Raw genomic sequence first — 23,105 nt, forward strand, 5'->3', positions numbered from 1 at the left:
ACCTGACACCATAAACAATTTCAAGGGGTTTAGTTTCGCTGCAAGCTCGTTTTCAGGGCTTTTCTCCTTGAAGATTAAAAGGAAAAAAGCCCTCATGACTCAACACTTATGGCTATATCAATTTTGATAAACAAAAAAAAAAAATAATAATAATAAGACAAAATATTGCCAGGCGTCTCAGTTTTGATTTAACCATAACGATATTTGTGGACAAATAATGATCTGCTACATGAAATAACCAGTAGTTTAAGAAACCTGTCTACAGAAACACGCAGTAAAACATAAGCTGCATAAATACAACAAAGGTCAAAAGTACAGTCTATTATCGTTTTGAAGCTCCAGGTACAGACTGCATGCAAACAACACCCATTGGCGAAACATTCCTTATTTGAGGTGTCAATCAATGCCGTTACTGTGGCAACGGTAAACCCAGTTGTAACTTGCAAAACCAACAAGCTTATAGTCACCACTGGTTTTGGGTTGATGGTAGCCATGTTGGAAATTAAAATATTTTCAGCGTAAATTGTATATATCCAGGCGACCACAAAGCTTGCTTGCAAACTTGAATGTAGAAAAGCAATAGAGAAGCAGGTGTTCAATTGAATCTTTTGATGAGAAGAAATGTTAATCACCAGCGCTATGGAACTGTCAGTTGGAGAAAAACCAAACCACTCCACCAAAGAAGGCAACATTATAAACAGAATCAAGGTATCGTAAAGAAGAGAGATTTCACGAAGCCGTCTTGATTCTTTGGTGAATATCATGGACATTATAGCCGTCGTGTAATAAAATAATGCAGTCCTTAGTATGAATTCGTACCAAACCAGAGGATGCTGACATTCTGATATCAACGGATCTCTAATCTCGTTTATCTGTTGGATTCTTGATAAACTGTAGTTCATCTTTCCATAAATTTGATAATTCCGTGTTATTCTCCGCGTTTGGTACTAAACTGTTTCCGAAAAAAACCATTCAACCATCAATGATCGAATCGAGTTATTGGTCATCGTTCTATCCTTTTGGTCCTATGAAATGAATAACGAGTTTCCCTAGGACTGAGCAGGGCAATCACAAGTCTTGTTTCCATGCATAACCGAATGCAAGGTTGTTTGTTTGTTTTCCTTTTTTTCCCCTTTCCTGCGGTGAAATAATATTTGTTACTTCTTGAGATCATAAATTATTTCTTGCCTTATTTCAGGCATCAGTAGATTGAAAGCGGTTGTAAACAATTGTCAACCAGCTAAATGTACATCACGCCATGACGTAAAACGAAAAATATCACTGCGTTTTCTAGTTTTATTACAGAATGCAACCAGAGGGTTTGATGTCAGTTTTCGACAAATTACCCAAAACGTAGATTATTTACATATACATACAAGGACAAGTTGCCGCAACCTGAAGAAGAGAGACACTGGAAACGACTTGAAGTTGCCGATGTTTTGCGTCACTGAAATCAAATGTAAAAAAAAACAGTAATAAAAAAAATAATAAGCTGAAAGTCTGTTAAAGATAACGTTTTTATTTTGAGAGTTCAAAGCTGATAAGTTTTTTGTAAGTCTGTCAGTTTTCTAAATCATTTTGATTTAGTAATCTCCCAGACTCACAAAAAGTTTATCATCTGGTCAAATGGTACAAAATTGACCGGAGGCCATCAGACGATAGCAGTCGTCCGATTTCTTCGTTGAGAAGAAATTAATAGAGAAAGGTGGTTACATATTTCAGGATTTAACTGCTCTAATCCAACCACAATGTTTTATTTTTTAATCATTATTAATTCATGATATTGTGCAAGTTTCAACATAAAGTTTTCAAATGCACATTACAAGAATTAAGTTAAACAATTCTATCGGGTATAAACTATTGAAAAAAACTGAATAATCTCTAAAGTAAAAATGAAACTGTATAAAGTTATTGCTATAAAATTGTATACAAAATGAAACATAGACGGGCAGTACCGGCGCCTCGACGACCAGGTCGCGGGAAATCAACAAGCTCGTAACCCCTCCAGCCAAGTCTCTGTCACCGCGACGAGATCAGCGTTTTTTGCAAATATAGTCATGGAAAGCAGCTGATTTCTTCTCAAATGGCCGAATGTTCAAAAGGCACAAATACAAAAGTCGTCTTGAGCTCACATTCAAAGGCTTACCGCTGACACTAATGTGCGATGAAGGATCACCGCGCGCATGTCACCGATATGTTGATACGATCTTGACGCAACAAACTCATAGAATGAAGTCTTCCGGACAATTACAAAGATTTAATTTGTACGCTAAATCAACAATCAACAATGGATGGAATGTGGCCACCGTGTTAACATAAAACATGCACGGGCGAAGTTGCGACGTCTTACCTTTGACGGGCCACCGTTTTCAGTTAAACTAGTATTAAGCTGTCATTTATACCATTAACCTTTACCAGAGTAAAGCACCAGCGTTTCAGAAATGAATCTTAAGGTTATGAAATGAATGAACCCCTTTCCTGCTTGCTAGTGTATCGGAGAATAATGCCGTGGCTGAAAGCGTCCTCCTTTATCATAAGCGATAAGGGAGTTTGATTTTATGAATTGCTTTTAAATAAACCTCTTCAGGTGTCTGGTGTATCGGAGGATAATGCATAACGCTGAAACACTGACCGAAGAATTTAAAAGCTGACTGGATGATGGAAAGCTTCTTGGACACCGTACCCGCGAAAGTCGGGCATTATCCTCCCATATACCATCCACTTGAAGGGTTTTTAAATTTCTAAAATGAAACTCACTCTTTGCATATGCTAAAATAGGTTGCTTCTGAGACGTTAAATACGTTAATACCCAACCGGCCGCCGGTTGAGTCTTTACATGAGAGCTTTAAGAGTTTGCATGTTACCGCACTAGTCTTTATTCAAGGCGGCCTAAGTTGACTTTTGGTGGACGTAAGTGAGCTGTAACATCATGTTCTCTTGAATGTAAAGGAAATTTACTGACACTTGCAAACTCAAACTGATTCCCGAGCAACAGAGCCAGGTAACTATAGTGAACAATTTTACCAACTAGACGGAAAGGTTTAAGTTAAATTTTTCAGCTTGATGGAAAATTCAAAAAGACTATAGCCCTTAAAAAGCCTGTGCTTCATATGGGGATGTTTAATAATTACCCGCTCGTCAGCTTGGCGAGCATAGACCTGAACCCAGATCCCTTGACTCCTGATCAAATTAAACCTTTTTAGTCGTTCTAAAGTTTTTTTTGTGACTGGGCTCTGTTTCCTTGGAATATCGCGGGAGAATTTGAAAAGATTTTAACGGATCTTCTTTGATTGATCATGGCATTCACCAACTTTGGCTTTCTTTAATATAAAACGTTCCCTGGGGCTACTGTGGCTAGTTATCACTGGAACTGCATTGGCTCGCCAAATAAATTATTTGCTAACTGACTTTTCAATGTTCTTGTTTGGATTCATTGACGTTTCTTATAAGTTCAGCAAATATTCCACCGCTTCTAATCAACACCTTGGGTTTGTCAAACTCCACCACTCGTCCACCATCAAGAACCAGCACCCTATCATAGTCCATGATGGTGTTGAGTCGGTGAGCAATAGTCAACACTGTGGAATCTTTGAACTTGTCACGAATGACTTCCTGGATCAGGCGATCGGTCTTGAAATCCACATTAGCAGTTGCCTCATCCATGATGATGATTTTGGTCTTTTGGACCAACGCACGAGCCAAACACACCAACTGCCTCTCACCAACACTCAAGTTTGATCCCGACTCCTTCAACTGATAATTGAGTTGCCCAGGGAGTTTCTCTATCATTCCTTTTAACTGCACTTCTTCAAGAGCAGTCCATAATTCCAGGTCCGTGTATCGTGAGAATGGATCCAGGTTTTTTCTTAGGCTGCCTCCAAAAAGCACTGGGTCTTGGGCAATCACGGCCATAGAACGCCGAGCTGTCTGAAGATTCAGGGCTCCAATCTCGATACCCTCGATAAGCACCTAATCAAACAAGAACAATTTTACCTTCTGAGCAGAAATAAAACTGATATGAAGGGCTCAACTTTAAATATTCTCGAGGTAAGAGTGTGCTGTGGAGCACTTCTAACGGCGCAAAGTTTGTGTACAGGTCTGCAAAAAACGAAATTTTTTAGAAATGGACACTGGGGAAAAATGTTTAGTTGATTGACGTAACAATACGTACTCGAGGCCCATTGCAGATGTAGGCTATCAAGGCAAAGCGCAGGGAACTGGAATTAGAAGAACTTGTAAGTAAGTACGCGATACTCGGCACATTCTCCACTACAGAGCCGTCTAACGTGACTGGCATGGACAAGACGGCCAGTCTCGTGCAAAAGGGAAACGCTTTGGCCTTGAGAATCGTAATTGACTCAGTCTTACCTTCCCTTCTGGATCTGGCATACGCAACAGTGATGCAACAAGGGAAGACTTGCCAGCCCCTGTCCGACCAACAACACCTATTTTCTCCTTATCAACAATAGACAAATTGATGTCTTTCAATACTCGGGGTCCACCTTCAATGTATCTCAAAGACAAATTACTGATGGTGATACTTCCTCTCTGGGGCCATGACTCGGGTGGATACACTTCTGTGCTGTATCCGGGCTCTTCTTGCAGTTTAGTGTATGCCACCACTCTTTCCACCGACGTCATGAGGTTTTCAACCTCAGAGGTTGTTTTGACACTAAACTGAACTTCATCCAATGATTCCAGTAAGAAAGCCAAGGACATACCTGCTAAGGCTGAGAGAGAATTTGGTGGCGTCATCACAACTAAAACCCAATATAAATGTCCTTCTAAACTACGGAATCTAAACCGCTCTTCACCTTTTTCTGCAAAACGGAAACCAACTTTTTACTCCATTACGTTTGTATCATGAAATGAAAAAGAAGTGTCTTTTCTCCAAACTGTCTCCCTCTGTTCACAATGGCCTAAACGATCCTGTTTAATCACTCTCTTCTCTCAGTTTTATGAGCTTATGACTTAGTACAATACAAAAATGTGTTGGATGTAAACTATATGAACAGCTGGGGCGCATGCGAAGTAGAGACAGGTTAAGACTGATTTGAATCGGCATTTCGTCACGGGAATTTTAGTTTTCGCCATTGCAAAAGCTATAAAATATATCACAACAAACAGCTTCTATAATTAATAAAGAATGTTTGAAAATAAAAAGTTCAGCTAACTTTTCCGAAGATGAACGCGATTCAAACAGATGAAAACAGCTTCCTGAACTCTGCGAGGGTATTTGAAAAAGTTTGGCCAACGATTGTGATTCTTATCAAGCGCGTATGCGCCTGGGTGACATAGTTCCTTTAAAAAAATGAGAGACCATCGCAGTTATAAACGCAACTTAGGTGGCTGAGAAAAAAAACCCTAAAAAATTCAGTGTTTTTTACATGCCATGGTATCTCATTTATGAATTAATTCAATCGCAGTTCACTTGGTATTACATGTTTTATATGTTTACATCCATATACTGATTCACCTCCAAGGGTATATTACGCATTGCCAAAATTACCAGTTCATTTTACCAGCACTGACCTGGGCTTTGGTTGAGAAGGATAGCTCCAAATCCTGCAGCAGCAACCATCAGACTGCACACGAGAGTCATGCGAGCACCAAGCCACTGAGTGCTCGTGTTTACCATCATTAAAGTGGAAGTATTCTCGTCCTGATAACTAAAAGAAACATTGTCTGGGTATAGTTGACATTATTTGTCAAAGCAGGGAAAATGCATACACACAACAATTTAAATCACTTTCTATGAGAAAGAACTTTGGCTTGAAAACAGTGCCATCCAAAACTCAGTTTTCAGTATTCTTTAATTCCTAAGCTTTGTTCAATCTAATACGAAATTTCAGACACTAAAAACTAGGTAGGAAAAGCTAGAGTCTTGATACGAAGCACTGCGTAATTACCCTATTTGAAAAAAGCCAGGGGTTTGTCAATGGGAAACTGCTTCATATTATACTTACTGGAAGAGTCTACTCAAGAAATTCTGTTCCATTTGTGAAGAGCGTATTATTTCAAGTCCCGCAATCGTTTCTGAAATGTGGGAGTACACAGGACTGCAAGTGATGGCTTCCAATCTCTTGATCTCCCTGGAGGACTTCAAATAGAAGCGTCCATAATAAAGGGCGATCAAAACGAGAGGAAAGACTACAAATAGAAGCCAGAAGTTTGCTACAACAGGGAGAAGGATCGTGCTTGATGTAAATAAGCAAACTTCAACTGCTACAAGAAACTGGGTGGGAAGAACATCATCCATACTGCCGATGTCTTTTGAGAACCGATTTAAAATGCGTCCCACGGGTGTTTTGTCAAAATAGAACAGCGGTGCTTTAATAACGGACTCCACCATTCTGTTGTGCAATATCTCGGATGTTTTAAGAAGTGTTGAGTAAACCAGATGAGTGGAAATTGCGTTGGCGAAAATACACAAACCAACAAGGGCTCCATATATGCCCAAAGTGTTTGCTGATCTCTGCTGGTCACGGGACATTGACGAAACTTGTGATGCCCACCAATAAGTGACTACCAACAACCCTAAAAATATGAACAGAATAAAAGTTAGGGTAGAAAATATTTATATATTAGAATCGGTGGAGTAGAAAGTCGCTCTATCCATCCATCCATCCATCCATCCATCCATCCATCCATCCATCCATCCATCCATCCATCCATCCATCCATCCATCCATCCATCCATCCAACAGTTTTGCATTCATGGATGCAAAAGTTTGGAACTGGAACAATATTCCATTTTCTCTTAAAGAACACAAATCCCTAGACAGGTTTAAGAGTACTGACTGAAGTTTTATTCATTATCGGCAACAAGCAATCGTCCAAATAATTCGTAATTTCTTGACCAGTGCATTATAATTTGATAAAATGCCGTGTTGAAATAAAGATATTCATCCATCCATCCACCCATCCATTTAACCAGGTACGATGGCGTTTGTGAAGAGCGCCACCTTTGGTTTTATAGCCACAATATAGTAGAAAACCTTAAGCAGGAATTACCTTTGTAATTGTTTGCTTAATTTTTATCAATTTAATGAGCTTCAAAAAAAGAAGAATTGCTGAAAAGTTATTTTCACCGCCCATTTGTTTTTAGCTGTTGATCGGGTGTTTGCATTACCTTTGACGCCAAGAGCAATGAGTAAAAAACAAAGTAGTACAGGAGCTGGGTGAGCCGTTCGGAGGTAGTTCCAGTAGAGATTCCAAGTAATGGCACCGGAGTCTCTATCTTCTTCTTCTTCCTTTAAATCTGCAGTTTCGTCCTCAGCATAAAAATCTTGCAATGGCTGTTCCGTGAACTCGCCGCTCAAAGGGCCAGTTTCATTTTCAGGAACTGAAGCAACATTTCTAGACGTTTGAGATTCATCGTGAAAAAAGGGTCCTTCATTTGCCTTGCGACCCTTGCTTAACAAAATAACATTATCTATATGTGCTAAGAGGTGTAATTGATGTGTAACAAACACACGAGTTTTCTCTGAAAGAAATCCACGAATGCAGCTTTCAAAGAGATATTTGCCAACTTTAGCGTCCACTGCACTTAAAGGATCATCTAACAAGTAAATGTCAGCATCCGAGTACAGTGCACGTGCTAAACTTACACGAACGCGCTGACCTCCACTCAAGCTGACACCACGATTGCCTATTTCTGTTAAATCCTCTTTGGGGAAGCTATTCAAATCGGTTTTCAAGCAGCAAACGTCAAGTATTTCAAAGTACCTTCCGTTATCAAAAGGTCTTCCAAATAAAATGTTGTCCCTTATGGTCCCTGAGAAGACCCAAGGCAGTTGTGGGACATAGGCAATTCTACCATCAACTGACACTGTGCCATCAATGGTAGGAAGCTCTCCAAGTATGGCCATTAGAAGAGAAGTTTTTCCACTTCCAACAGGTCCAGTTATAGCTAACATTTGTCCACAGCCAACAGTAAAAGAAACATCCTTCAAAGCTTGCCTTTCTTCTCGTCTATCCCAAGAGGCGGAAACACTTCTCAGAGCTAGGTTCCTCACTTGTGTGTATGAAATAGTCTTATTATTGAAAAACGACAGTAGTTTTGGGTCTCCAGTTTTAAAGCTGTGTTGTCTAATAACGGAACGCCCAAATGGACTTTCATTGTTCAATTTCACACTTAGAAATCCGCGTGGACCATGTCTAGTGGCAAATGTGACGCACGTGTCATCGTATTCCCTTGACAGAAATCGTTCTATCCGCTTGATAGCAATGATTCCTTCGCTAATAATGGGTAACGCGTACCCCAACACTACGGAGACAGAAAAATTTACAACGTTCAAGCTAGAGAGGATGGTGAAAATTTTAAAGGCAGTGAGATGTTCCTCTCCTGCGATCAAGGTAGCAATTGACATAAGTCCAGCGAGTGGTGCAGTTGTGTAACCAAGGGAAATTAGACTGGATACAATGAGTCCACGGAGTTTGATGAACCACATCTCTTTTCTGTACAGGAAAGAAAGCTCAGAATAAAATCAAAATAATACATTGGAGGTCCGGATCTTAATTTTATTAGTGCAGTTTCAGATATCCTCGGAGACCCAGGGGCAGCTAGCCGGGTGGAAGGGATTTTTGTGGGCGAAAGTTGCTCCTTGGTCTTCAAGGATTCGTTTGACAGTGATTGTATTACGAATGACACTGGCAATACTTATACAATTGCATTATGTACAATACAACTTCTGATTGCCAGATAACCTTTCGAATGCAGATCGTCTTCTTTTAATTAGCCTCCTGCAAGAGAAAATTACGTAGGAAAGTGAATCCCCCGTGCCCCACGACAATGTTTTTCATTTCAATTTTATGCGCATTCTCATGACAGCGTCAAGGGGATCAGATGTTATAGCCATGTTATATGGTATCGCTGGAATATGAGCATAATTAAATTGAACGATATTAAACTAAAATTAACCTCAAAATAGTTTCAAATAGAGGCATCTACATTCTCTAAAGATTTAACTGTTCAAATGGCGTATCACGTAGGGTCCATGTAATCAGAAATTTGTTCAATTGTCCACAAGCTAGCCACAGAATACGTTGGCCAGCACAACATAATTTTTTGTGTCTGTTTCTCGTAGGGTACATTCTCTTAGCCTGTATAATTGATCAAGAACATCATTGGATTGTGTTAAATATGAGGCACCAGTAATAATCAGTGCTGCATTGTTTTGGTGTTTTTGAGGATTTTTAATTGGGGGTCTCACCTATAGAGTGCCAAACAAAACAACAATAGGTAAAGTAGGGTTCAATTAATGACCTGTAAATATCAACAAGTATGGGATGGAAATAGAGACAAGTGACAGGAATGATGATGCAGACGAACATGAGAATGAGCTGTTAATGATACGAATGACGATGTGGATGACGGCGTGAACAAGAAGATGGAGAGGATGAGGATGGCGATGGGGATGAGGAAAAGGAAGAAGATGGAGAAGAGGGTAAGGATGGGGAGTGAGCAGTAGTTGAAGAACGAGGTTTTGTAGGAGAAAGACGTTGTTCTTGTCCTCTCCCTCTGTCGGTCGGTCACTTACAAATTACAGTTTCCATATTGTCTATGATCTTACCTTCTTAGTTCTTTAATTGCCTTGGTAAAATTCCACTCCCAAGCATACATTTTCACAGTTCTTATTCCAGACACAATTTCATTCATCAACTCAAGTCTCTTGTCCGTGGCTGCTGCGGTCTTGTCGCGTAGCTTTCCAGTTTTAGATGACATTTTGGAAATAAAAAGGAATAACACTATGTAGAAACTAATTCCAAGTAAAGCTCTCCATCCAATAAGCAGGAAAAGGAGAATGCAAGATCCTAAAATATCGATAGGAGCAAAGCAAGCCATTTGTATGTAATACACGAGCCTCTCAAACTTTTGAGCATCGTTGGATACAAGGTTAATGGTCTTGCCGGTGATAATCTTCTGAATTTCGCTGCGTTTAAGCTTTCCCAGAATCTGTATAAATAACATAAATTAGGTGGTTGACTAACATACCTTACTTTTAGCTTTTAAGCACAAAGAGGAAGAACGATCGTTACCCATGACCAGTTAGAGCGATTAAATAATAAATGTATTATTTATTTTTCCTTGATCATGGCGTAAAACAAGACAAAACTATTTATTTGAAACATAATAAAATTACGACATACAGCAACTTGCGTTGTGTGGTTAAAAGTTTTTCTATTCTTTTGTTCGCATTCATTAGCCGCTGCTAAAAACCAAATTAAACTGTAATAGTTAAAATAAATGGTTTCTCTAATTTATTATTAAAGGGCAGAGGTGGACTGTAGATGTTAAAAACTAATCTTCGTCTGTGTTTCGTTGTCAGTAAGGCTTAGAAATGTCCTTGTTAGAAATAACACTTCTTGAGAACATCAGCACAACAGCTTGACCGTGCGTCCATCGACAAAACAAAAACAATCAGGTTCTCTATAAAACAATATATCACTGTGTTACTACAGGTTTCATTTATTCTCTTGGTATGTGACTTGTAACTGATAAAGGACAAGGTTACAGTGTGTCTGTTTACCCAAAGTTTTGGTGTATCATGAAGGACATAACTTTGTGAAAGCCTGGCACCTGGCACTTGGTACTGAAAACAAATAGAGCACGAAGAATGAGAAAACTACATTTTCGTTTCACTTTTAATACTTACTTTCTTATAGACAAGCCCAATGCATGCCACCTTGAGTTGATTTCCCCATATCTCTGACAATGCAGTAGCATGATTCTTAGACAGCCCTTTTGTAACAGCCAGCAAAATAATACCAGTAACGTATAGAAAGGAAGATGAAGAATAGCCTCCGCGTGATTCTTGCTCGAGGTCAGAAAGGAAAAACCACACCAGCATTGGTAAAAAAATGTTAGACAGAGTGCGAAGCCATTTTAAAAGAAATATCACTGCGTATGCCTTCCACGAGGTCATCCGGCACAAAGCTTTCCACAGGCGAGGCCTACAGCCAGTGAGTTGGCCGTTGGTGATTTCTTGATTCCATTGACTTTCTAACGTGGTTACCAGATGTTCCATGCTGTCTTCCAAACGAATTGGAAATATGTCTGTCTTATCTAGGGACCTTTTGCTGCCAAGCTTTAACACATCATTCATCCAATAAACAGTCAAACGAGAAAGCCAGTTGGCCGAGTTGTAAGGATGCTGACTATTTTCTTTACTGCTACTCGTTTGGTCAGATCCCTTCTCCATGTCCTTCATACTCAGTTTTCCTTAGTGGATGTTTGGCAGCCTTTCACTATGAGGTGGTCATACAAAAAGATATGCTTATGCTTAGATTTAACCTGGTCGAGATATAATTTGCCAGGCATTCGTGATATTTGCAGGAAAATCGACAAAACAATGACCTTCACTCTCTAAAAGCTAGGTGAAAATTAATGTCCCATTCACACAAAGGCTTAAACACGTTTAAAGCTGTTTAGTTAAACACAGTTTAAAATTGTTTTCTTCATAAAAGCTGCTTTCGGATTTTTGTCGACTACAGATTTAGCACAATTGAAAGCATAAGTTAAAGTTTACTTGAATCCTATGTCACAGTCAATGGTTCAGCTTTCTGCTGATTTCCGTTGAAAATTTTCATTTTGTTAAACCTGGTTTAATTCAACATGTCTTGTTGGTGTGGATGGAACTTAAGTCACGACGATAGAAACTAACGGAGATATGTCAGGTGTCTATGCCTCTTAATTATAATTCATGAAAACAACAGTATACGCATGGATGATCCTTTGTTACAGTCATCAGCGATTTACGTTCGCTGACAAACATAAATAGGACAGAAAAGAACAGCCTAAATAAGGGATATCGTACACTCTAGAACTGATAATTGGCATTTTATTCTTGATTAAGCAAGCAATTTTTGGTTAAAACCTTTCTCGTCAGCCAACGTTGTTGATGACATGCTTCACTTGGCAAAGTGATATATCACATGTATTCCAATGTAGATATTTAATTTGCAATATACATGAAGTAATATTGGTCTGACAGGAAACGAAAGACGCTTTTTTAATAATGTTTTGTATTGCCAATCGAGATGAAGGACTAAGGTCGTGTTTTTGTAGTAGAAATGATCAGGCTTGAGTTAGATTTAGGGCTCGGTTAAAGGGCGGTATGTTTTACAAATCAACCTAATCAACATTCGCCAGCTTAACATTCTCGGTCTCAAGAAATGCACGACTAAGAGAAAACGCGAGCGTTTTGTTAAATATGTGTTCATGAAACACTTTGCTTAACATCGAGAGAAAAGCTATTGATCAAGGTAATTATAAGCATCCAACAAGCACTCTAATGTCAAACCCCCCCGGGGGGGGTACTCTCAAAAAAATTGGGTAGGGGTGTACGGCCCGCTTCGCAAAACCCTTACCCCATATATGACCAAAATCTGCGATTTCCCTGCCCTATTTATGACCTGACCGAAACTTTGATACCCTATCAATGACCTAACTCTTAAATCAATACCCTGTTTCAGACCTGCCTTATAATTATTTCCCTAGTTCAGACCAATGTTAGAGGCAATGTTTATCTGTTTTTATTAGATAAGAAGTACCTTCTTTTAAAAAAAACGAATTCAAGACAAGACTCGATACCCTATTTATTACCAAAATGGCAGCAAAATGGCTAAAATCGATACCCTATTTATGACCAAAACGGCTGAAAAACAATACCCTTTGGGGCCGCGCATATCTATATAGCCCATATAAGGGAGTACTCCCCCCGGGTCAAATCGTTTTAGCGTTATGTCCTACAGGCGCAAATTGAAACCACTTCCATTTGGCAAAGGAAACTACCAAATAGCGTACTCCACTAGCTTCGTATACCCTACCTTCTTTGTGATTCTCCAAATTGCCACGGAACAAAATACAACTTTCACACTTAGTTCACTCTTAACTTTGCATAGGATACCACGGGAATTATTACTTAATATGGGTATGAATTATTGAAGCATACAATCACACGGATGGCAAGTAATTAGCTAGGGAGACAAGGGGGCTTAATCAAATCAGCAGCTGTTAATTGTCTTTTAGCCAATGTTTGTTAAACGCCATTCAGGTCGGGGAACTAGTTCTTAATGACCAGTGAGCCTCTGATTGACATTAGCAAGTCGGACAACAGGACGCAGCTTGTCAAGCTGTCAAGGCTTCGGTTTGAATGGTGTTCGGAAAACATGAATGATCCACAATATTCTCGGTTTGACTGCCTAAAACAGGCCGGATGAAATTTTCCCTGATCATAAAACACGACGTGATCCTTTGCCTTAATGCATACGTTTGATCAAATGACACGTCGCGGCAATATGGAAGCGAATTTTCCTTGTATATATAAATAAATTAGCGTTTCCGATGAATATTTAAAATCAAATAGAACATTTTATAAAATGTTGTTTAGGGTTTGGAATAACCGCTGAGTGCCGACGTTATCGTTGCTATAAAAGCTATAAAATCAGCAAAAGGTGTAAGATTCAAGTATTAAAAGCGATTGAAAAAGTTTTCAGAAACTTTTAGCTTCCAATATGCGAAATGCTAGAAATGAAGGAAAGTTTTGGAATTACTCTGAAACCCAGATGGGCTGGATATAAAGTGATCGAAAGAAAACGTTATGTGCACTCCAAGGAACACGTAAAACACTGAGATATATATATTTTTTTATCAATTTCTTGAAAAACGAAAAATTTGTTGGCTGGATCCTTAATATTAAAATCTGAGAAACACTTGTTGCGTATATAAAGCAGAAAAGAATAAAACAGATCAAGGTGAGGGAACAACAACATTTACATTTACATTTTTACCACAATTGTTTCTAACCTCGCAATCTGATTGGCTGATTTTCGGCCGTTGTCGATAAGAGTCTAGACAACGCTGCTCGCGTCAATCAGCGCGCGGAAATTTTGACAGTTATTGTAAAAATTTTCTTTGATGTTGATATTGTGGTAAAAATCAAACCGAATGTGGTTTAGCGTTGTCTGCACTCTTATCGACAACGATATTCGTCATCACAGTGGTCAAAATTTGTTGTGGACTGTGATGACGAATATCGTTGTCGATAAGAGTACACCACATTCGATTTGTTAATTATATACACTCAGACACAGGCTACCTGTTTCGTAATGTAAATATAATTTAAAGATCTGGTTTGTTGGGAACGCTTTCTGTATGTTCGATCAGAAAGACATTGTAAAAAGAGATAAGGGACATAAACATTATGTAACAGTAGATTTAATGACTGGCTTACAATTTCAATGACACATGCTAATTACGCAACACTACCCAACTGACGGTCTAAAAATATTCCTCTCTTTCAATCTTTCAAGTACTTTGAACGTGAAAAACAGACTCTAACAAAAATGTCAATTTAAGGAAATTAATTATCTGCTCTCCTCTGCTGCTCGCATATTTGCTGACAGGTGGTTTTCCATGTCTAAAGCACAAATAGTATCAGTTTTTCTGTTTGGATCACAGTTACTTTCTCCTAAGCAAAATAATGATCTATTTTTTCATGTCCAGTCTTTTATATCTGAATCGAAGAGATTTTATAAAAGTACCTAGATGTGTATTTTCCACCTGTTAGCATTGCTTAACGCTGCTTTTCGTTTGTTTTTCTGCCGCTTCGGACTAATTATTATTTAATGTAAATTTTCAATTCAATGTTATTTCGAAGTGAGCCCTCTCGATGAGTTTCTTTTTTTCTCTTAGGGCAAACTTCGACAATAAAATATGTTTAAATAAATAAAAAAAAAAATGTCAAAGTATCTTGAGCACCGCCTCAGTTCTTTGGCAAAACGCCAGATCGAAAGATCAATAGTGCTACAGCAAACGCACTGTTTTCCTAACAAGCCCAGTCATATTTACATGTTTACAAACAAAGTCCCCAATGTATTTAGCAATCAACGAGTGGTGCCAAGCACTGGTTCCGGAAAAAGCGGCTATTGTCATACTCGGTGAGTCGCACCGAAGAATGGCCTGCAAATTGGAGGGTGTATGCTATTTTTTCGATATATTTTTGGCAGTAAATGGTCTAAATCACTTAATTTCTCCCTACACGGAGATGCCATAAAAAAATCTACGGTCCTAAGATACTGTGGGCTTAGGCTAAATTGTCACGTGACGTACATGACGGTTGTTTGTTCGAGCGAGTGCATGAGCTCGAATCTAGTAAGTTTATCGCTTTATAAGTGTTTTTTCGAGCCATTTTCCCCCGTAGAAGCCCCCAGTCTGGCATCATTAAGCTGGAATGTGGGTTGAGGCAAGCCTCCGAAAGAAAACAGAGGTGAAAGGTGGTTTCATGTTGACTGAGTCGCCAAACATGCTGTGTAGCAGACATGGAGACCCAGGAAAGAAGTTGTCTTTCTGGTCGATTCCGAGACCTACCGAGGCAGTTTGGGCGAGTATGGAGTAGTAAAGAATACAGTGAATTCGATATTTTACTGGTAGAGCTGGGTGGCTCGACAACATGTTATGTTCTACGCTCGCGCTGTGGCTGAATTACCCAGAATTCTTTTCGGGCATGAACGAGACAAGACTTTTGATTTAGGTGGACACGTTTTGGCTCTTTTTTCACAAAGCTTAATAAGTGTCCATCATATGGAGTGATAGAGAGATCAGCGTGGAAATCGTTCTCCTGTCCCTCTCGGCCATTTGGTGTCATTTGCACCAAGTTTTGGTAGAGAGGCCTTCTCTTGCTCCTTCTCTCATGATCAGGTATCCAAGGCAAAGCAGTTCATTTATTCTCATGATTATGTCCGGCAATCAAAGCACTTGGGCAATTAATCTCCATACTCTCCGTATGTGTTGTTTTTTTTTCGGGGAAGAAGATGAGATGCTTAGACGGTTAGCTAATGAGCCTAGATGTACGAAACGAATCTAACCGTGGCTCTATAAGATCATGTTCGTCAATTTCATTCCTTTCCCAGCAATGGAAAGAAATTGTAGACGTCTATATGCAGAATAAATGGCTCTTCAATTCCATCTATGCACTCAAAACTTCAAAATCCCCCGCCCCTCCTTGAGCAACTCCCCGGGCATTTGAACAATCAGCTCTTTGTTCCCGGCTGTGGGGAAGGAAGTGGAACAAGCCAATTTTCAAAAGTTCAAATGCCCTACCCGACCGCCCAATTTGACGATCAAATGCCCCCATACACATTTGGAAACACATTCAATCAATTTGAAAGTTTCTATGCATACCTTCGAAACACTGCAATGTTTGTTGAGACCCTTTTTGGCGAGCAAATCGTTCTCAAAAGTGGAGTACATTTGTCCTCTTGAACTCGACCATGCCACCAGGAACCACTTGTATTCCACCAAGCGGAAAGGTATAACTTGACACTTCAGGGTCAAATTCCCCACCCAGGTAAAGTTCAAATTTCCCATTCCCTGGAAGGCCTTTCGAGTCAAATGCCTTACCCCCCGGGCACGGAAAACTGGTCAAATTCCGGGGGATATACGGCGGGGAGGATGTGGAAGGTTCGAAATTATCGGCGCATTATATATAGTGGATGGCAGATCCATCGACATATTTCTGCCAAAAAATACTTCCACGTCCCGCAGGATACGAGAAATTTAAAATAAAAACATTGCAATTTGTGACGACGATGAAGAAAAATAAAAAAAATTCAACCGAAACTTCAACGTGATCTGCCACAGGCATTCCGCTTAATAAAGAAACGGTGCGTTCAAGATTTTTAAAACTTGACTCAGTTAATACTTCTTCCCGACCAAAAGATAGACACCTATATCGAGATCATGCTAACATAGGCAAAGGCACCTGCTTTCATAGCAGTAAAGCTGTTTCGCAAAAGGAAGAGAAAAAAGATATAAACAAGAATTAAGACGAGAAAAAATAAGGATAAAAAAGAAAAATTAATTTAGCATTATGAATACAGCTAGTAAGAACTACCTTTATACACCACATAATATTTTTTTAAAAAGTCTCCTTTATTATACTCTCAAACTTTTTAAAAATTTTTTCGCCGGGTGTATTCTTCCGATCATCCGGCTTACATTGACGATACTTCATTATCCTAATTCACTGGTTTGATTTATATAATTTTGTCAAGTCAACCTCGCTCGCTAAGTCAACCCGAAATGGTAGAGCAGAGAAATCACATTTCCACCATTCAGTGAGCATTAAATGATATTCGCCTTTGCGAATGTCATAATAAATATGCACCGTATTGAAATAAAAGGTCGGTGAAATATGAATATTTAAATCAGTCGTGACAGTTGACTGTACATACGAAATGTTGTTTACCATTTCGCTGTTAGCGGACACGATTATTATTTGCATGCGGGGGTAGTACATCTGGCTTTCTCGAATTCGATTATTAAGCGAAGGTGCTAAAATGAAGATATACGCATTTTCGATTTCATTTTCCTTGAAAAAAGATTCAAGCCATTCGTAGAGACCTTGTAATGGGAAATAGCAAATGTAAGCAATGTACGTCTGTGTTCGAAAACGACGAGGAGGAAGAAACCTGGTTTGAATGGATGGAATCACGATCAGAAGTCGAAGAGAGAAATCAGAAGTCCATTGCACCAAGAACACAGCCGATGCCAGTACAGCCTTTGGCTTTTCAAGCAGACGTGATCGACAAATCAAAGGGCAAAAGATCCAAGTCCCTTTTGTATTTTTTCAACGACGGAAACGTCCACAAAGAACGTAATTTAGTGAACGCTGAAAATGACAGAAGTTTGGATCAACCGGCGTCTCAAAGAGATCTGGAAAACAACAATTCTACAACAATGACTCAAGACGTTTTGTTCGAAGAGGACTCGCCGATAACCTCACAGGTACTCCGCCGATAAATGAAGTACTCTAAAGACGTTTTAAAGATTATATTGTTATTTCAGTTGAAGTCACCGATGACATGAATTAACGTGCTTTGAATTAGTTTATTTTATCTTATAAAATTGCGTCTAAAAAATCGGACCCAGTTGATGGAGAAATCGCCCGACTTGTACGAAATAAATCTCAGGCTCTCTTTATATTCGAAACCAAAACCGGGTCAATTTTATCCAGTGAAATTCACATTTCCGATGCACAAGGTACTGAGATTTTTTCAAGCTTGGTCAAAGCTTTATCCACTGTATAAAGTTATCAGCTATCACTTGATATACTAAAATAACCAGGGTCCTCTGTACAAGACCAAAAAGTTTAAAATATATATTTCCCAGAAAGCCAAAGTTTAAATTTGAGATCCCAGTGTAGATATGAAACAATTTTAAGTGATGTTTAAAATAGTTTAAAATCATAGGTAAAAATAGACGTAATATTTTTGATGGCCTGATTAAATCGGGAAAATTTACAGTTCATGATCCGAAGTCGACTTTTTTTCCTGTTACCGACTTTACTTAGAAATTGACAGATGTCCGCTTAAAGAAAAACGCTGGCATTTATCATTGTTTATTTAATGTTAAAGTGAAGAGCTTCTATCTATCTACAGTCTATTTTGTTTTTAATACAGAAAAATACAGATAAGTGTTTTTCCTTTCACCCGCGGTCACCAGTAGATATTGAATATAAATTGCTGTCTGTTTTGATGTGTGTGTGTTCCAGACCGTGGCAATCGGCCATGCAGTTTGGACATAATGTCATTTACAATTAACCAATGCTTTTGTTCATCAGACCTTGCGTTTGCATTCTTATTTAAATTAGCTTTGATAAATTTGATTTAAGTTGCTAGGCCAAGAAGAACTTGGCAAGAATGCCAGATTGGTTCTCGTTAGATATTATTGATAAATCGGCTGAAAGTTCTCAAGCATGTTAAGGCATGGTTCATTCTTTACTTAAGACCCCCCGTGAATTTATGACCACCTATCCTTGAAATCGATGTTTCTTTAATCACCCAGAGTGACCATAAGTTTGTAATTGACATATTACAGCGACTTTAGATTCCTTAGGGCATAAGAATAGTGGTCACGTGTTTGATGACGTCACTATTGCGCTCAAAAGAAATTATCAGATGGGGCAAGAATGGTTCATTCTGACTCGGAGCATAGCATGTGTGTTTGTAACTTATATCATATAGAAACTGAATCTGTCCTGAATGGAATAGGTTTTGGTTTTATTAAAATGTTATTAGGAAGTTTAATAAGTCACGTGACCTATTTTGTTAAATAATCCGTTAACTAAATATTGGAGTGAACCATTCCGGACAGATTCATATAAGGCATAACCATGCAATAAGAGAAACGTTCTAACCGATATTCATTATATGTAAACTCGGCACCCCATTTGCTATTTTCTGTTTGAGCAAAGAAACAATCATAACCAATCACATGACATCTATTTTTAGGTCGCGAGGGTGGAAGTGAGTTAAGGTCATCAAGTTCTGTGTCGCTACCAAGTTTGATGGTCTTTCAGTAAATTTATGCAGAGTTATAATTGTTTCTATTTTTTACCCAGATATGGCCTTGAGCCATGCCTTAACATGCTTGAGTTAATACCAGATTATCTTGAAGCTTTTGCCTCTGCTCTAGACATTAAAACTGAATATCAAATTTTACGGGCCAAGGAAGTGCCCAATATCCACAGCTAGTGTAAACCCTGAGTGAAGACTATTCAGGGAGAGCTCAAGTTCTCATTGGCTAGGCAAAAGCGGTTTATTTTTCGTGGGCATCGAAAACTTGTAACAGCACAAAACAGGACTAGAAATAAATCACTTTTCAATATTCTACGTCCTTAGAATTAGTCGCAGCGTTTATGCTCATAAAAAAAGTTATGCCACGAAAAAAGGCGCTTAGTTTCTATGGACTCTTTTGTGCATGCGCTGATAGAAACTCGCTGAGTGGACACTGATCTACTGTCGAATATTGTGAATCCATCTATGCTCATCACAAACCGTCAGTTTCCCACATTTATTATCTTAAAGTTTTTTTAATACATTCGAGTCTCTCAGATGTCCTTGAGATTTTGATGTTCTTTCATGCGTATATTCGCCAACTGTCCCCCATTGGAGGACACGAACAAACGATTTCAACACCGTTTGTTTATTTATTTTTTCAGATTTTTCCAGACTTTCCAGCTGGAGAGGTGAACGTGTCATTGACATATGAAAAAAGTACAAGTCGCTTGAAGGTGCACGTTGTAAAAGCGAGGAACCTCTGTTGCAAGGCCCTTGAAGGAAAAAAACAGGACAGATGTGGAGTCAGCTGTTCAGGTGATCTAGCAAATATTACACAGAATCATCTAGGGTGGAGTTTACAAACAACAGTTTTTTTCCTGCAAATTGCATGCAACGATAATGAGAGCATGGTGAGACTAGCTGCAGATTACACAAAAACGATGCAACCGTTTTGTATCTCGCAACGTTGCGAAACGTAGAAGACTAGCTCACTTTCCCTGAAACTTTAATTCAACGTATTTTTTTCGTCACAACATATTAGCGCCAAGGGGAAATGTCACATGCGCGATTTCCTCCACAGCTTGTATCGCACGGCGTTGTGTTTGCTAGTTGCTGGATAAAATGTATTTTTAAGCGAAGTATTCAAAACTATTATACTTGAACAGGGCCCAACAAGTACAAAAATTGACCGTGCGCGTGGTCTCTTTCTGCGCCCCGCTTTCTCGACCTCAAACGATGATGTCTTTATTGTATAGTCACCCCTCTATCCAGCAGTAAAAACTGAACATGAGATTCTAACCTCTCTTTTTTTTCTTATCTAGCAATGCTGACTCTTGCGAGTTGAATATTTCTGTGTCAATTCAAAGTTTAAGCCAATATTTTTTTGGCTGTAATGTTCACGAGTTAAGTGATGTCTTCGATAACCCCACCCCCCCCCCCCCCAACCCCAGACAAGGTGGGTCCTCTTCGAACAAACATGTTATGATCAGACTGCCCTAACAAGAATACGTAAAACAAGTAAGGAACACAGCACCGCAAGCACACCCGCGCTGTTTATTTCATTTCTTTTGCTTTCCTTTTTAACTAAACAATATTCCTTGGTTTACAATAACAAGATTTTAAGAAGAAACCAAATCAAGGATCTTGTGTTACTCATAATATTAACCACAAGCAAACGCTTGCGGTTAATTTTCATCAATATTTTGATCAAGATAAATCAAATTTGATCGCGATGCTTGTTGGTGTCGTGAATCTGGGAACGTTGCCCGAGAGTAGGCCTCATCACTGAATCACCTTTGAGCACAGCTTAAGACGTTTGTTCATGTAGGAGATGTACTTTCTACCTCGTTAAAATTTAGTACGAACCAAGTCAAAACGGCCTAGGTTGTTATGAATATGTTTTCGTATCATAGTAGTTACAGGTTTCGGTTGGTGCGCGTAGGGACATGGGTTCGGCTCGCTTAAAAAAAACATGTGCCATTCATTGTCGTGACAAAGCCCCAATATCAACATCCATAGTCCTCTCACCGGTCTTCGAATTTTTTTATTTACCACGTGGGAGAATTTGACTAAACATCAAGACATTTCATCTTATAATTAAGTGATCATTGCTTTTTTAGTCTCATGAACTGCACCAAAATTTAATCTATTAGCCTATATTGTAAGGAGAACTTGGATGCTGGTCACTGCTCGGGAGCCTTGACCAAGTAGTTATATTATAAAGAGAAGCTAAATTAGTGGTAACCTATTGGGGTTTAAAAGGTTAGTAAGATGTTAGCTGCAAGCTTGATCAAGTAGTAATATTATAAGGAGAAGTTAAGATAGTAAGATGTTATAAGGAGAAGCTAAGACAGTGATAACCGTTGGGGGCGAGTTTAAAGGTTAAGAACAGTGTTTCTTTTATTTGCAGATTTGTACATAAACACGTCCTTATATGGCGGACAAAATCTCTTACAATCATTTAAAAGTTCAAAAAAGAAGGGAAGCACAGATATATTGTTCTACGAAAATTACGCATTCGACCTCACATCTCTGCGCCTGCACGAACTAACCCTGCGGCTGACCGCCATACATTGTTGCAAACATCTCATCAATACAGAGCACGTGATTGGGCACGTGGACACAGATGACAAATCAAGTGAAACATCATTTGGAACTCATTGGTTAGAAGTGATCACGTTTTCAGGAAGGAACGTCAATAAATGGCACACCCTTTGGTGTTAGTGCCCAGGACTGAGGTGACACGCTCAAGCTAATCCAGCCACGTTCCTTGCTCCGAACTTGTCCTCGACGATTAGTGATCTTCCAGGCATTTTCTCTTCTCCATTCCTTAACATTAATTTCGCTTATTTAAAGATGTGACGTAACAATAAATCACCACACAGCAACAAATAATCAAACCGAAAGAAACAGAACTAGATAAATTAAACCCTTAGATAATTATAAATAGTGTAAAATAAATGTTTTGTTTTGTTTCAGATCCCCTTCCCACACACTTTAATTTCCGAATGGTCGTTCACGTCTGAGATCAAAAGAAATGTTGGACGATGAAGCTTCGTTCAACATCATCCAGCATTATAAAACATCCTACAGCATGGCGGCCGAGCGAGTGCAACATGTTGGTTTCAACAATGTTGGACGATGTTCCATCAACAAGTTGCGTCTGTTTGGCCGTGCCTTAAGGTCAAGCTGCTTTTCTTGGCCAAACCCAAACGGGAGTCCAACAAAATTTAGAAATACAAAATTCGTTCCAGCAGCAAGCCCTTTCCAAAAATAAGCCCTGGAAAGTCTTGAACAAATATAAACACTCGAAAGAGTTACGGTAGTCTCTGTTACGGGCATTCAACACAATTCCAAGTAATTGCTATCCTATAAAAGATGCACTGATAGAGTTTAGAGTGGTGAACCTGAAATAAATAAACAACTATGTGGATTTCATTTCTCTGGAGTTGTACTTTTTTTCCCAGAACGGAAAATTAAACCTGAGCAACGCTACGAAGCTGTTATTAAAGGGACGAAATTCACAGAAAAACTAGGCTTTCTGTGTAAATGTGTTGTGGTGAAATGTGCAGCCGCCATGTTTTTTCGCACGGGGGATTACCGGACTGCCTGTAACTAAACTCAGGTCAGTAAAACCAACAACAACAGCAACGACTTTATTTAATATACTTATATCTTTTACAGGAATCCACAATTGAGGCGAGCTGTGTAACTTAAAATTTTTACAAACATGAATGAAATTAGAATAAATTAGTAAATATA

At 39.0% G+C, this 23,105-nt stretch overlaps 2 protein-coding genes across 2 annotated transcripts; one reads left to right on the forward strand and one right to left on the reverse strand.

Annotated features, from left to right (window-relative positions):
• Positions 1–1,499: 1,499 nt before the first annotated feature.
• Positions 1,500–12,963, reverse strand: LOC146456451 (ATP-binding cassette sub-family C member 4-like). Its single transcript, XM_085092581.1, has 8 exons — positions 12,831–12,963; positions 10,658–11,249; positions 9,575–9,957; positions 7,132–8,459; positions 5,967–6,537; positions 5,533–5,669; positions 4,369–4,730; positions 1,500–3,969 (listed from the first exon to the last, which is right to left on the reverse strand). Exons 2-8 carry the CDS (start codon positions 11,210–11,212, stop codon positions 3,412–3,414), a joined length of 3,894 nt encoding a protein of 1,297 aa, XP_084948707.1. The 5' UTR covers positions 11,213–11,249; positions 12,831–12,963; the 3' UTR covers positions 1,500–3,411.
• A 4,303-nt stretch (positions 12,964–17,266) lies between these two features.
• On the forward strand, positions 17,267–22,781 carry LOC146456452 (synaptotagmin-16-like). The gene is made up of 3 exons (XM_085092948.1): positions 17,267–17,790; positions 20,006–20,159; positions 21,754–22,781. The coding sequence occupies exons 1-3, from the start codon at positions 17,413–17,415 to the stop codon at positions 22,065–22,067; spliced, it is 846 nt and encodes a 281-aa protein (XP_084949074.1). The 5' UTR covers positions 17,267–17,412; the 3' UTR covers positions 22,068–22,781.
• Positions 22,782–23,105: the final 324 nt, after the last annotated feature.

The sequence above is a fragment of the Pavona decussata genome, unplaced genomic scaffold (genome assembly GCF_977016875.1).
Source record: "Pavona decussata unplaced genomic scaffold, jaPavDecu1.1 SCAFFOLD_254, whole genome shotgun sequence".
NCBI classification, from domain to species: Eukaryota; Metazoa; Cnidaria; class Anthozoa; order Scleractinia; family Agariciidae; genus Pavona; species Pavona decussata.